This window comes from Notamacropus eugenii, chromosome 1 (genome assembly GCF_028372415.1).
Source record: "Notamacropus eugenii isolate mMacEug1 chromosome 1, mMacEug1.pri_v2, whole genome shotgun sequence".
In the NCBI taxonomy this organism is placed as follows: domain Eukaryota; kingdom Metazoa; phylum Chordata; class Mammalia; order Diprotodontia; family Macropodidae; genus Notamacropus; species Notamacropus eugenii.
The window spans coordinates 607,631,930-607,647,677 of NC_092872.1; the positions used below are offsets into that span (position 1 = coordinate 607,631,930).

Consider the following 15,748-nt stretch of genomic DNA (forward strand, 5'->3'; position numbering starts at 1 on the left):
CCAAACTCACCCACTTCACATCCTTCCTCTTGCCTCCACCCCCTCACCAAGAGAAAGCTGGTGAGCCATTGAAAGAATTCATCCAACACACATACCAGGTTGTAAAGCTCTGTCTTAGACTTTTAGTGAGATTCAAATTGAAACTAGGAGTAAAGGAGATGAAAGGAGGTACAGTGGGGGAGGTTAGAGAGAGGTGAATTTTTAGTATAGGATACTACATTTTTCATCTCAATTCATTTCTGGAAACTGTATCACAAAGCTTATCATTCTAAGCAGACTGCTTCCTCACCACCACAGGAACAATGTTAAGATTGGAAACTGTTCCTTTGTGTCCTTATTCCTCTCCAGAGTATGCTGCTGACTCATCCTCACAAGACTTTCTCCACCATGCCTGAGAAACCTCCTCAAGGCTAGAAGCTCATTCCATCTCTAGACTACTGGCAGCTAGGCAGTGCAGTAGGTAGAATATCAGGGCTGGAGTCAAGAAGACATGATTAGAAATTGAGCCTCAGACACTTACTAGCTGTGTGACCCCAAGAAAATCATTTAACTTCTGTCTGAATCAGTTTCCCTGACTGGAAAATAATAATACCACCTATCCATCTAGGTTGTGGTGATGCTCAAATGAGATAATAATTGTAAAGCATTTAACAAAGTTCCTGGCACATAGTAAGTACTACATAAAATGTTGGCTATTATTATTACTTTTCATGTTGGAAGCACCCTCAGCCCCCGTGTCCTCTCCCTCGGACTGGCTGGTTCCTCCCAGATCTCCATTGTAAGGAGGAGGCCCAGGCCAGCCACATCTTTATTCTTCTCCAAGCTGCAAGGCTGACTCATCTCTAAAGGCTTTTCTCCGCCCTGTCCCATCACCAGGTACCAATATCTCCACCTCCAACACCCCTTTCCAGCTCCCTTTTTAGGTGTTGTCTTTCCACTTCAGAATACAAGTTCCTTGAGAGCAAGAACTGTCTTTCTGCTTATGTTTATATTTTCATCACTTAACACAGTCCTTAGCACACAGGAAGCACTTAATATGTGCTTCACTGTGATTCACTGCACACTCATTACCAATAAAAGTTAGTCATGACCTAAGGGTTCTAAAAGCAAAGATGCAACTGTAAACCTGTAGAAGGACTTAAAATAGTAAAGTTTTCCCCTATAAAATAGGCATAAATGCACTGCACAAACAGATTATACATGGAACTGGCTATGGTGTTCTGTAAAGATTTGTATAGATCCTTTATCACCTCTAGAAATGATTTGATTGGCATGGGTACTCCCTTCTATGAAGGATCATTCTCTATGACTTAGTAGATGGCCTTGGTCTATGGCCAAAAATTTATCACCCTGGTGAAAAGTCTTTTCTAACTTAGCCAGATAGGTTCTTGGATGACAAAAATACCACCTGTCACTGGACATACTTGTTATTGTTCAGTCATTTTTTCAGTTGTGCCCAATTCTTCATCACCCCATTTGGGGTTTTCTTGGCAAAGAAGTGGTTTGCCATTCTCTTCTACAGCTCATTATACAGATGAGGAAACTGAGGCAAATAGGGTTAAGTGACTTGCCCAGGGTCACATAGGTACAAAGTGTTTGAGATCAGATTTAAACTCAGGTCTTCCTGACTCCAGATCTGGTGTTCCATCCACTGTGCCACCTGACTGCTCCTGGGAAACTTCCTTCAGCAAAATAAACAACAAAACACATTTAGTAAATGTCTGGCATAGTACTTGGCCCAAGGTAAAATAAGAAGAGTCTCTAAATCTAATAGTTAATGATACAAGTAAAGTCATGCCCCTAGTTGTACCTACTCACACTCAGGTGCAATGATTCCCAGCCTTTCTGGATGGAAGAATTCTTTTAATTTCTCTAAAGACTCAAGGTTGACTATGGCAAGTTAGAGGATTGAAAATAAAGTACCCAGGGAAAGCAGGGCTACCAACAACACCTCCAGAAATATTGGGAATCTTGGCAAACTTCAGAGTGGGTTGGGAAACTTATCAGCAGAAACTGACTTGGAAATCAATTCAATTCAATACTCATTTATTGGAAGCCTACTATATATCAAGATATTGAGACAGAAAGATAAAATTAAAACCAGTCCCTGCATCCTTTTTCTTGCTGATTTCATCAGATCCTACAGGTCCAATTATCATCTCTATGTTTATGACACTCCAATCTATATAACCATCCCTGGGCTCTTTACTCACCTCCACTTCCACATGACCAGCTATGGGCTAAACATCATCTGAAGTTCTGTGGGCAACTCAAACTCAGCATGTTCAAAATAGAATTTGTATTTTTCCCAAAATGTATCCTTCCTCCAAATTTTCCTTTCTCTTTCACCACCATCTTCCCTTCATTCAGGTTCACAGCCTCTGACTTAGATTCACTATTTTGGTTCTTCCTTCTCTCACTATTTTCAATCAATTGCCAGATTTCGTTAATCCTACTACCACAACATTTCCTGCATCCAAATCTTCTCTCAGTGTCATCTTCACCTCTACCACTAGACTACTGCAGTGCCTCCTATTCGGCCTCCTTGCTTCCATCTTTTCTGTTCTCTAATCTATCTCTTGCACAACTCCCAAACTGGATATTCCTAAAACAAAGATCTCACCATGTTGCTCCTCTAATCAAAAACCTTCCATAGTTTCCTGTTGTCTTTAAAATAAAATACAGGGGGAGGAGCCAAGATGGTGGAGTAGAAAGATACACATATGCTAGCTCCGAACTCACAGCCCATAAAACACCTGTAAAGAAGAACTCCCAACAAATTCCAGAGTAGCAGAAGCCATAGAACAATGGAGTGGAGGAGATTTCTGTTACAGAGAGACCTGAAAAACTGACACGAAAGGTCCATCGCACACCACACCGGGAGCAGAGCCCAGCCCTGCCTTGGCCATGTGGCACCAAGAGGAGCAGATCCAAGCAGGCTTCAGGGACAGAATCTCTAGCAGCTGCACAGGTCCCTCCACACACAGATCAGTGAGAGGGTCTTTTTGGCCAGCCGAGAGGGGAGCAGGGTGTCCCCATAACTCAGGCCCCCTTGGGAGGCAGCAGCGCAGGCAGTAGCAGACTGGGGCTCCCAAAGCAGGCAGGAGCCTGGATCCGTTGTAGAAGGTCTCCACATAAACCCCCTGAGAGAACTGCGCCTCCTGTGGTGCCCTGCCCCCAACTGAGCACCTAAACGTAATCTCACACTGAATAGCAGCCCCACCCCCAAAGCCCTGAGGCTGGGAAGCAGCATCTGAATCTCAGCCCCCAAGCACTAGCTGGGTGGATCTGGTGGGGAGGTGGGTGTGCAAAGGAAACTCAGAAGTCTAGTCACTGGCTGGGAAAATGCCCAGAAAAGGGGGAAAAAAAATAAGACCATAGAAGGTTACTTTCTTGGTGAACAGATATCTTCTTCCATCCTTTCTGATGAGGAAGAACAATGCTTACATCAGGGAAAGACATAGAATTCAAGGCTTCTGTATCTCAAACATCCAAAATAAATATTCAATGGGCTCAGGCCATGGAAGAGCTCAAAAAGGATTTTGAAAATCAAGTTAGAGAGGTGGAGGAAAAACTGGGAAGACAAATGAGAGAGATGCAAGAAAAGCATGAAAAGCAGGTCATCACTTTGCTAAAGGAGACCCAAAAAAATGCTGAAGAAAGTAACACCTTGAAAAATAGGCTAACTCAATTGGCAAAAGAGGTTCAAAAAGCCAATGAGGAGAAGAATGCTTTCAAAAGCAGAATTAGCCAAATGGAAAAGGAGGTCCAAAAGTTCACTGAAGAAAATAGTTCTCTCAAAATTAGAATGGAACAGATGGAGGTTAAAGACTTTATGAGAAACCAAGAAATTACAAAACAAAACCAAAAGAATGAAAAAATGGAAGATAATGTGAAATATCTCACTGGAAAAACAACTGACCTGGAAAATAGATCCAGGAGAGACAATTTAAAAATTATGGGACTACCTGAAAGCCATGATCAAAAAAAGAGCCTAGACATCATCTTTCATGAAATTATCAAGGAAAACTGCCCTGAGATTCTAGAACCAGAAGGCAAAATAAGTATTCAAGGAATCCACTGTTCATGGCCTGAAAGAGATCCAAAAAGAGAAACTCCTAGGAACATTGTGGCCAAATTCCAGAGTTCCCTGGTCAAGGAGAAAATATCGCAAGCAGCTAGAAAGAAACAATTCAAGTACTGTGGAAATACAATCAGGATAACACAGGATCTAGCAGCTTCTACACTAAGGGATTGAAGGATATGGAATATGATATTCCAGAAGTCAAAGGAACTAGGACTAAAACCAAGAATCACCTACCCAGCAAAACTGAGTATAATACTTCAGGGGAAAAAATGGTCTTTCAATGAAATAGAGGACTTTCAAGCATTCTTGATGAAAAGACCAGAGCTGAAAAGAAAATTTGACTTTCAAACACAAGAATGAAGAGAAGCATGAAAAGGTAAACAGCAAAGAGAAGTCATAAGGGACTTTACTAAAGTTGAACTGTTTACATTCCTATATGGAAAGACAATATTTGTAACTCTTGAAACTTTTCAGTATCTGGGTAATTGGTGGGATTACATACACACACACACGCATGCACACGCATGCACATGCACACACACATAGAGACAGAGAGCACAGAGTGAATGGAATAGGATGGGATCATATCTTAAAAAAGTGAAATTAAGGGGTGAGAGAGAAATATATTGGGAGGAGAAAAGGAGAAATGGAATGGGGCAAATTATCTCTCATAAAAGAGGCAGGCTTTTTAGTGGAGGGAAAAAGAGGGGAGGTAAGAGAAAAACATGAAGTTTACTCTCATCACATTCCACTAAAGGAAGGAATAAAATGCACACTCATTTTGGTATGAAAAACTATCTTACAATACAGGAAAGTGGGAGAGAAGGGGATAGGCAGGCTTGGGGGGAGGATGGAAGGGAGGGCAACAGGAGGAGGGAGCAATTTGAAGTCAACACTCTTGGGGAAAGACAGGATCAAAAGAGAGAATAGAAGCAGTGGGGGGCAGGATAGGATGGAGGGAAATATAGTTAGTCTTACACAACATGACTATCATGGAAGTCATTTGCAAAATTACACAGATATGGCCTATATTGAATTGCTTGCCTTCCCAAAAGGAATGGGTGGGGAGGGAGGAATGAAGAGAAGTTGGAACTCAAAGTTTTGGGAACAACTGTTGAGTACTGTTCTTGCTACTAGGAAATAAGAAATACAGGCAATGGGGTATAGAAAGTTATCTTGCCCTACAGGACAAAAGAGAAGATGCAGATAAGGGAAGGGAGGGATGTTAGAAAAGAGGGCAGATTGGTGATAGTGGCAATTAGAATGCTTGGCATTTTGGGGTGGAGGGAGGGGAGAAATGGGGAGAAAATTTGGAACCCAAAATTTTGTAGAAATGAATGTTAAAAGTTAAATAAATAAAAAATAAACAAACAAACAAATAAATAAAAAAAGGAACCAAAAAAAAAGAAATAAAATAAAATACAAAATCTTCATTCTAGCATTTTAAACCTTTCACCTATCTTCCTAGTCTTCATACTTCACATAGATTCAATCTAGTCTGCCAGCTGTTGCTTGTATATGTCATTCCAACTCCTACCTTATGCGCCTTTGTACAAATCTAGAATGTACCCCTTCCTCACTTCTACTTCTTATAATCTCTGTCTTCCTTCAAATCTCAAGTACTCCTACAGGAGGCCTTTCCTGATCTCCCCACTTGTTAGTACTTTCTCCCTCTACAAACCTTATTTTAATTCACTGGTATACATATATTGTAACCTTTAGAAGAATGTAAGCTCCTTGAAGGTAGGCAGTATTTTATTTTTGTCTTTGTATCCTCAGAAACTGCCACAGCATCTTACATATAATAGGCATTTATTGAATTTACTGAATTAAATTCGGGTAGTATATTCTGCTAGGGAATATGATATGTACATAGATAAGTAAAGACAAGAAAATTTAAGGTGCGAAAGAACCCTGATAACTAAAAGGATCAAGAAAAACTTCCTATGGAAAAAGTACCTGAGTTGAGCCATAAAGGAAGATTAAGTTTTTAAGGGGCAGACTGGGAAGGGAGTGTATTAGAGGCATGTGGTCCAACATGGACAAAGCCCTTTGTGGAAGAGCAAGAAAAAAACACCAGGTCTGGGGAGTAGTAAATAGGTGGGTTTGACAGGAATGTAGAGTGTGTAAAGGAAAATAATATAAGTCTAGAAATAAGACTAGACTAGAAACAGGTGATAAAGATCTTTAAATACAAGATAAGAAGTTTATATTTCATACTAGAAGTAACAGAGCATCACTGGAGCTTCTTGGGTAACAGTGAAACATGGTTAGACCTACACTTTAAAAGAATATTATTTGGTGTGGAAATTAAGGCGGGGGGTGGGGGGAGAGAGATAAACAATAGGGAAATCAATTAAGAGGCTGTTACAGAGGAGGTAGAAGTGATGTCCAGGAGAGAAGTGAAGGTCTTGCCTGAAGTGATGGCCATGTTGGTGGAAAGAACATAGATGCAAGAGAAGTGGCAGTAAAATTTACAAGACTTGGCAGGTGACTAAAGATGGTGAGCAAAGAGTTATGAATGACTCGAAAGCTGCAAACTTGAATAGCACACACAAGGAAGTTTGGAGGAATAGTAGGCTTTGGTCTTTGGGGGTTTGTTAACAGAAGGGAGCACAGCATGAGTTCTATTTTTGAACATGTTGAGTTTGAGGTGCCCACAGGAGAGTGAGGTAGATATATCTAGCAGATAGTCAAATAATAGTTTGAGATCTTCCAACAGAACCCAATCTATTATTGAGAGAACCATATAGCCCAGAAGTTATAATCATTAAAATTGCAACTGGAAGGGACCTTGGAAATCATGTAATCCATCTCACTTACGTTACAGATGAGGAAAGTAGGGTCCACAGATGTTAACTGACTTACCCAAGGTTGCACAATAAGTACCAAAGCCAAGATTCAAATCCATGTCCTTTAACTACAAATCCAGTGTATTTTGTGCTATACTTCCCTCACCCTTTTCTCCTAATTGTCAAACACATATAAGGGCTTAAAATATACCAACCTGAATATATTTTACTTTGAAGAGCTGGAACACTGGGTCTTTTCCCCATAGGAAATCTGCTTAATACGACTTTCGAGCTGGAAGGCATCTAGTCGTTCTTTGGGGTTAAAAGCCAACATGTCATGGAGAAGTCTACAGAGATCATTTGGGATGGATCTCTTTTTTTTCAAGGGAATATGCAGCTCCATGCTTGGGTTTTCTAGCATTGCCTCCCCAATTGGGATTATGTCCTTCCCTTGGCATATGTAAGTTCCTGAAAACAAGGTGACAGGCAGGAAAGAAAAAAAAAAGGGATGTTTCTTAATAATTCAAAGATCCTATATGCATTAGAAAAATAGAAATGGCAATACACAAACCTTAAAGGTGACAACAGAGTCTAAAACCAGATGCTGAGAAACTGAATTGCATTGGAGATTAAAAGAAAATCAAATAAAGACAACAAGACTTAAATAGTGCATCTTCCTAATTTGACCAAATGGCCAAAGTTAGTCAAGAGTACACCAAAAACTGATCTCCAAAAGTATAATATGGATTGTTACATTGCGATACAGTGTCTTTAATCCACCACTAAATACAAGTCAATAGATAATTTAATTATGACACAGGATAACTATGACAAAATCCAGATTAGGACATCAAGGATATGACAAGCTTCACTCACCACATCAAAAGCCACGAAGATATATGAAAATAGAAGTAACAGTTTAGAAAATGTTCCCCCAGTACCAACAATACTAGCAAGTATCTTGCAAGAATGCCTGATTTTTAACAGTTGAAAAATTGGTTAAGAATCCACAACGTGCTATTTGACCCAGGTAAACTGTATTTATATAATGGAGCCAGTCACAACTCAGAAAGTGCCAGACACATTTTTTAATAAAAATAAAAGCAATACATTCTTCAACTCACTGTACAACTTTTCTTCAGAAAAACATGAAAGATGTAAAGATATCTTTGTTCCCATAATGTTTTAATGTATTCACTGGAGATGAGATATGAGTAAGTGAATAAAGAGGAAGAGTCAGGAAGAGCTAGGTTCAAGTCCTACTTTTGAAACCCCCTAGCCGTGTGGGCCAAGGCAGGTCAAACTCCCAGCAACAACTCAGGCAATTTTCTAAGATTGGGAAATGCACAGTAGTTACCAGTCTTCACTGGTAAAGGGAGTTTGTTCCAAGAGGAGTTCCCTATACTGATTAAATTACAGGCCCACATCAAAATTCATCAGCTTGCTGAAACTGACTAAAACAGTAGCTAGCTCCATTAGAGAAACAAGGCAAGGATAGCCTGTTCAGCCAAATTGCTTTAGAGTTAGACTGTAAACCCACTGAAGGCAGGGATTGTGTTTCTTCTTCACAGCTCCCCTAGCTCCTAGTACAGAGCTGGATGTACAGTAGTTAATTAACATATGTTAAATCATATGCTTCTTAAAACAAGTCAACATGCATGCTACTTATAAACACGAGCTTCTTTGTTAAGACTGATCTGGACCTCCTTTTGAAGTCAAAATTGAATGCTCTCCACATCCATCCTCTCAAATTTAGTGATTTCAAAGCAAAGTTAATAGCTTTGACAAACCTGGAAGGCGACATAGAACAAAAGTATATATTTGCCCATTTGTCACTTTTATTAATTTGGTTTTACTCTGTTAACTGCTAATGGCTTTATGTAGAATTTTATGTTTATTTGATTGTTTTTGTTGAATGTTATTACGTTTATAATAATACTTTTGAAAGTAAATAGTTCAAATTCCATTACTCTGATTCTTGAACCAAAGATAAACTTAAATTAAAACACTTAGGTTTTATCATCAGCACCTTTCTCTTGGGTTTTTTCCCTGAGATGTTCTCATTTTCTCCTTTAAAAATGTAATTAGTGAACATTTTATTTATTTTTAAAGTAGTGTTAAGTTCAAACAGGCTTTTTTTATTTGACTGATAAGCATCAGCTATTACCACCCCCCCCCCCCGTTAAAATCTCACTTGGCCAGCTCATCAAGGCATGGAGGTGACCCTAGGTTCTCCACTGTATTCCTCAAATGGTATGTCTTTGAAAAGAAAAAAAACATTCAGAAAAATAATACAAATAGTAGACCGCTCTTGGGTTTTATGCAAGACAGTCTAGGGGAAGATAAATTATTAAATTCAGACTAGTACAATCCAGGACAGGACAATCCCTACACTTAGTAATTTACAATCTACTTGCTGAGATAAAAATACATATAAAAAGACTGTTATTGTTCAGTCTCATCCTACTCTTTTTTATTTTATGTCCTACTCTTTATGACCCCATATTTGGGGTTTTCTAGGCAGATACTAGAGTGATTTGTCATTTTTTTCTCCAGCTCGTTCTACAGATGAAGAACTGAGATAAACAGGGTAAAGTGACTTGCCCAGGATCATACTGCTAGTAAGTGTCTGAGATCACATTTGAACTCAGGAAGATGGTCTTCCTGACTCCAAGCCTGCAATTCTATCTACTGCACCACCTAACTGCCCCATAAAAAGATAAAGTGCCTAAAATTGTCCACTTTGAGTGTCAAGTGAATGGCAAAGACAGCGATAAGTACTGTGTATTTCAGAGAGAAAAACATCACCATAGACTGACGCTGCCAGGAGAAGTTTCCTTAGGAAGGATTTTAGTGGATTGTAAGATCGATAGCAGTTAGCAAGGACATGCAGCAGTCCAAAAAAGCTAATACAATTTTAGGCTGCGTTAAAAGAACAGTATCAGATTCATGTCTGGAAGGCAACTCACCAAGCAACTCCTTCTCAGAATCTGCCTCTCTGAAAGTAATCCTCTCAATCATGGCCCAGAAAATTATCCCAAGGGCAAAGATGTCCGCTTTGGCTGTGTAGCTGCCTTCCCACACTTCAGGAGCCATGTAGAAATCTGAACCACAGGCAGAAGAAAACCGATGCTGATTGATATTCACTCTCCCTTGGCATACTTTACTCAGGCCAAAATCCGTTACCTAAAAAAAAAAAATCAGAGTGAGGGTAGCTAATTAGATCAAGTATGAAAATATCCAGTTCCACTGAAATAGGCCCTTTTGGCTACCAAGTGAATAGTGAAGACTTTAATGATTTGGACCTGGATTTCCAGCAAATTAATTGGGAATTATATAACTGATTGATACCTTACAAGATAGATCTCCATGAAGGATGCCCCTCTCTCCTTGGCCCCCTTTTGCATAACTGGCCTAGATTCTTAAGGAAAGGGGAAATATGGGCAAAATCTCTTTTTATGATCCACTTGGAAATTCTGCTGTCTCAATACCCCCACCTCTATTCTCCCTTTGATTAAAATTGTACTCTTCTTTAAAACTGCCTTCTCCCTTCATTCTGTAGCCCCAGGACAAAGGAGATGCTGTTTATTCATAATTAAATATGAAAGTGTTTCCAGTGTAGAAATTTATCGAGTCTTTTTTTTCCAGTCCTGTCCAATTCTTTGTGACCCCAACGAGGGTTTTCTTGACAAAGATACTGAAGCGACTTGCTACTCCCTTCTCTAGCTCATTTTACAGATAAGAAAACTGAGGCAAACAGAGTTAAGTGACTTATCCAGGCTCACACAGCTAGTAAGTGTCTGGGGCCAGATTTGAACTCAGGCAGAGGAGTCTTCCTGACTTCAAATCTGGTATTCTATCCACTGTGCCACACCTATCTATCAACAATTAGAAATTTATCAACAGTATAAATTTATCACCTGTTTCTTGAAGTTATATAAAGAATGTTACTGTTCTTAAGAATATCTTTTAAACTTACTTTTAACACCAACAATACTATAGGCTGCTCAGTGATAATGAGGAGCAGGTTAGAAAAGGGTCTTAACTCTCATCAGTCTCAACCAAACCACCACTTGACTGATGTGGGGCTGAAACCCCAAAGTTTCCCTGAGAACACAACCAATAAAAGAACCTTTTTTTCCTATCAAGGATAGACTTATAGATGCAAAGAAGAGTTTTATAAAGATCAAGTATAGCTGGAACACAGAGAATGCAGAAAAGAGTAAAGTGTCCTTAGACTGGAAAGGTATGAAGGGTTTTAAAAGTCAAAAGGAGTATTTGATCCTGGAGGTAACAGAGAACCACTGGAGCTTACTGAGTAGGGGAATGACATGGTCAGACCTGTGTTTTAGGAAGGTCATTTTGACTGCTGAGTGAAGGATGAAATGCAATGGGGAGAAACTTAGCACAGGGAGATAAATGAAGAGGGTACTGTAATAGATGAGGCCCTGAATAATGGTGGTGGCTATGTGAGAGACAAGGGGATGTATTGGAGAGATGGTGTGAAGAGGGAAATGACAAGTCTTCAATAATTTTTAAGAATATAAAAAGGTGCTGGGACCAAAAAGTTTGAGAACCACTGACATAAAGGCAAAAGAGAAGGCCAAGGATAGACTATGGGGAGACCATCCACAGTTAGTGAGCATGACTTGGATGAAGATTCAGCAAAGATGGAGAAAGACTAATCAAGGTAGGAGAAAAACCAGGAGAGAGTGACATCACAGAAACCAAGACAGGAGAAAGTATCCAGAACAGAATATTCATTAGGGCCAAAGGCTTTGGAGAAGTCAAGAGTAATGAGGATAGAGATCAAATCATTACATCGGACAATTAAGAAATCATTAGTAACTTTGGAGGCAGTACTTTCAGTTGAATGATGAGGTTAGAAGAGCATGAATGGAGAGGAAGGAGAGACACCAATTGTGGATGGCTTTCTCAAGCCACAAAAGGGGAGGGAAGGGGCATATAGGATGATAGCTAGTAAGAATGATCAGATCAAAGGAGAGTTTTTGAAGGATGAGTTTTTTTAAGGATGTTTGTTTTCATAGGCATGTTTATACATGCAAGATCTATTTCCTTTCTGTCCCTGTAACCACAGCATCAGGAACAGGGCATGGCACAAAAACTGAGTAATAAGCTTGAAAAGACAGAGTAGCTAGAGTCTATATTAGATGAGAGAGACTTAAGGCAGGAAAATCTATTTAAAGGCTATCACAAAACTTCGGTCAAAAGGTAGTGGCCATGTGAGGAGAGCAAAGAGAACAGATGCATGAAATGTGATAACAAGACTTGGCATCTGATTGACCATGAGGGATTTGGCAGAGTGAAGAGTAGGAGATGATGTCTCTGGGTTAACTGAAAGAATGGTGGTATCCTCAATCTTTGTTTTAGAGATGAGGAAACAGGCTTGAGATTCCCTCCATCTGAACTGGGCTAGACTGCAGCTGGCAGAGTGGGTGAATAGGTCACTACTCAAGAAGAGAGAGAGTAGAAAAATATCAGGATCCAGGACACAGTGGGGCAGAAGGAAATAGTCCTCCCTCCTTTTGTCCCCAAGGAAGGTCAATGAAGATCGAACCCAAGATCTACCAGCAAAACAGAAGTATCTTTGGGTCACTGACGCAGAGTTAGAAGGGAGCTCAGAGGCTATCTGGTCCTAACCCCATCATTTTAAGAAATGAGGAAAGTGAAACCCAAAGACGTTTTAGTGAGTTGTCCAATGTTATACAGAGGAAAGTGAAAAAGCTTAGGATTTGAAATCCAGTCCTCTTTGGCAGTTCTAAAATTTATCTCACCTAAAATTGTATTAAGACATTTTTTTAAAAAATTATGTAAACCCATCTCTAAGTTCCTGTACACTGAGGAGAAATGAAATGAACTCTGGCTCCAGAAGAAACTAGTAATACTTGGAAAGTACTTTGCAATAAATTTCTCTCTCCCATGAAAATTTTAGTGTCCCTGAAACAGAAGGGTCTACCCAGTAAATTTGGCCTCAGTAGCCTTCATCTCTACAAACCTTATGGTAAAACTGTATGTAGGTCTAAGGTTACCCTTTCAGGAAAACATTATTCTTTCTGTCCTATTCTTTCAGGTATGCATAATTATACTGAGTGATCTCCCAAAAAGCAGTTCTTAAAAAATACAGTAAAAGCTGTGTTATCCTGTGCTTCATCAATAGGAATAGAGTGGGCATGTCTGAGAACATCCTCATAGAAATGTTCAGTCTAATGACTAGATAGATCATCAGTCACAAAGTCAACACTAAATGTCTGTTCAGTTAATCACAGATTCTCAATCAAAGGACTAATCCAAGCTACACCTAACAAGAATCCCTTCTACAACCCCATCCAGTCTTTGCTTCTCATGAGAAGGAACCCATTAATCAATTGAACATACTTCTCAATGGCTGTAACTGATTCCTTTATGTAAAGAACCCATGAATGAACAAATGTGAATGAATAAATGAATGAGTAGGTAACAGGAAACCATTGTAGGATTAACATTTGGGGGTATTATGAAATTGATCTTTTAGGAAAACCAGTGTGAAGGATGGATTGAAAGTATATGGAGGACTTTCCTTAGGATCAAAGCCTAATTACTCTCAAGAGCACTTTCAAACTTTTCTGTGATATGATATGGCATTCTACTCCTCTGAAATAATTCTGAGTGCCTTTTACATAGTAGATACTTAATCAGTGTTCACTGATTTGATTTGATTTAATCAGAATTTTAAATTAATTGACATTCCTTTCCACCCAACACCCCCCCCCCCACACACACACACACACATACACACACACTCCCAGTCCCAATCCAGGCTTTCCCAACTTGCCAAACACAACTTTTACTATGTTATTGTTCACAATCTCTGCAACCTTCTCCTGTAGGAATTAGAGTCAGGCTCCACTTCAAATCTCTTGCTTCATGTGGCTCTCAAAAGCTTAATTTCTAGAGCTCTACTCAGATTTCTTCCTACTGAGAATGATCATGACTATAACAACTTCCACTGAGAACTAATTATGAAGAAAGTAACACAAGGACCACATAGGCACAATCTCATTAATCCAATCACTTGAGATAAAAACCTGATGAGAATTAGTGAGGGTTACAACCTTGCAAGAGACAGGCCCATAGGAAAAACGGTAAGGAAGCACCAAATCACTCTGTCCCCAAACTCTGATACACAAATCCAGAACTTAGGGGGTATTCGACTAATCTCTTTGGCTATTGAAGAGTTACAGGATAAACTAAACCAGTCTTGTTGGTGCGGTTGTTATTCACTCATTTCAGTTGTGCCCAACTCTTCACGACCCCACTTGGGGTTTTCTTGGCAAAGATACTGGAGTGGTTGGCTACATCCTTCTGCAGTTTATTTTACAGATGAGGAAACTGAGGCAAACAGGGTTAAGTGACTCACTGAGGGTCACACAGCTAGTAAGTGTCTGAGGCCAGATTTGAACTCAGGGAGATAAATCCTTCTGACTCCAGGTCCAGCACTCTTAACACTGTTCATATAGACAACACAAAATATATATATATATCAATAAATGTGTATGGTGCACCGTATGTGTTTCCGTGTGTGTGTGCATGTGCGTGTGTGTGTGTGAGTGAATATGGACAAATCAGAAATAAAAAATGATCCCACCAATACAAGGGAAATAACATGGTGTAATAGAAAATCAAATGGACCTGGAATTACAAAATCTTAGTTCAAGTCCAAATCCAACCACTTATTGGCTACTTAAATGAGAGCTAGATGGCTCAGTGGATAGAGTGCTGGGCCTGGAGTCATAAAGACTCATCTTCCTGAGTTCAAATCTGGCTTCAGACATATGCTAGCTGTATGACCTTGGGCAAGTTACTTAACTTAATCAGTTTTGTCATCTGTAAAACGTAAACTGCATCAATTTACTTAATCTTTTGGAGCCTCTCTCCTCTTTTGTAAAATGAGAAAAATGCTTGTATTAGTTCTTGTGAGGAGCAAATGAGGTGCTTTCTATGTACAGATGCTATATGTATATACTTTGTGAGTACAAGTACTACACAAACGTGAATGATTATCATAGCCAAGAGTTTTCACCAACAAAGGAGAATTTAGCTACCATCACCATTGGAACCAAGGTAGTAGACTGCCCAACAAATGACCAGTCAAGAAGTTAGCATCCATTAAATGCCCACCAAAAGTCCCAATCGAAGAGGGCAACACGTTTTTTAGAGATTGGCAAAGGGTAGTCTCAAAATGAAGGTCTACAAAGCAATCCAACCTTAATTCTGGCATATAAAGAAATTCAACTGCAAACCTCATTACCAGCACAGATGTCACATCCTGCTTCTGATGAGCCATGATGAATATTCATCGACAGCACAAACACCTACAATCAGATCATTGAATAGAACCAGTCTGCCAGCACTCAAGTGATGCTCACAATACAGCTCTTATGAACTAGACAACCTCTCTGGGTCTCCAGTTTCCTCATATTGGGGGAAAAAAGAGAAGAACTGACTTTAGAAAAAGCAACCTTAAGCAGTAGAAGTGGGGTCAGAAAATCTAGGTTTAAGTCCCAGCTTCACTTCTTCTGACCTTCTTCTGACATTTCTAGGGGTCTTGATTTCCAGTTAGCGAAAAGGATAACAATGCACTCCTTCACCGAGTTAATGTGAGGGAAATGCATTGAAAACTACAAAGCATACAACAGTAAACTGATAAGGGCTGAGGAACTTACAATAATGCTCAAAAGTTTCATTCATATAACAGCCACCGCTCCAGCCCCGAGGTAAGATGCCAACAGCTTCTAGAGAGCAAGGACTATTAGGTTGTTGGTTTGTTTTTTTCTCTGCATTCCCAGGCCTAGAATAGTGCCTTGTACAT

The 15,748-nt window shown here is 39.6% G+C and overlaps 1 protein-coding gene across 2 annotated transcripts in view; it reads right to left on the reverse strand.

Annotated features, from left to right (window-relative positions):
• LOC140520680 (serine/threonine-protein kinase 35-like) overlaps positions 1–15,748 on the reverse strand; it is a 68,894-nt gene that overhangs the window by 28,192 nt on the left and 24,954 nt on the right. For both annotated transcript variants that reach the window (XM_072634795.1, XM_072634796.1), the window contains 2 exons: positions 9,849–10,065; positions 7,095–7,347 (listed from right to left, as the gene is read on the reverse strand). In XM_072634795.1, the coding sequence (XP_072490896.1) occupies positions 7,106–7,347; positions 9,849–10,065 (459 nt within the window). In that variant the 3' untranslated portion in view covers positions 7,095–7,105. The remainder of the gene's footprint in view (positions 1–7,094; positions 7,348–9,848; positions 10,066–15,748) is intronic.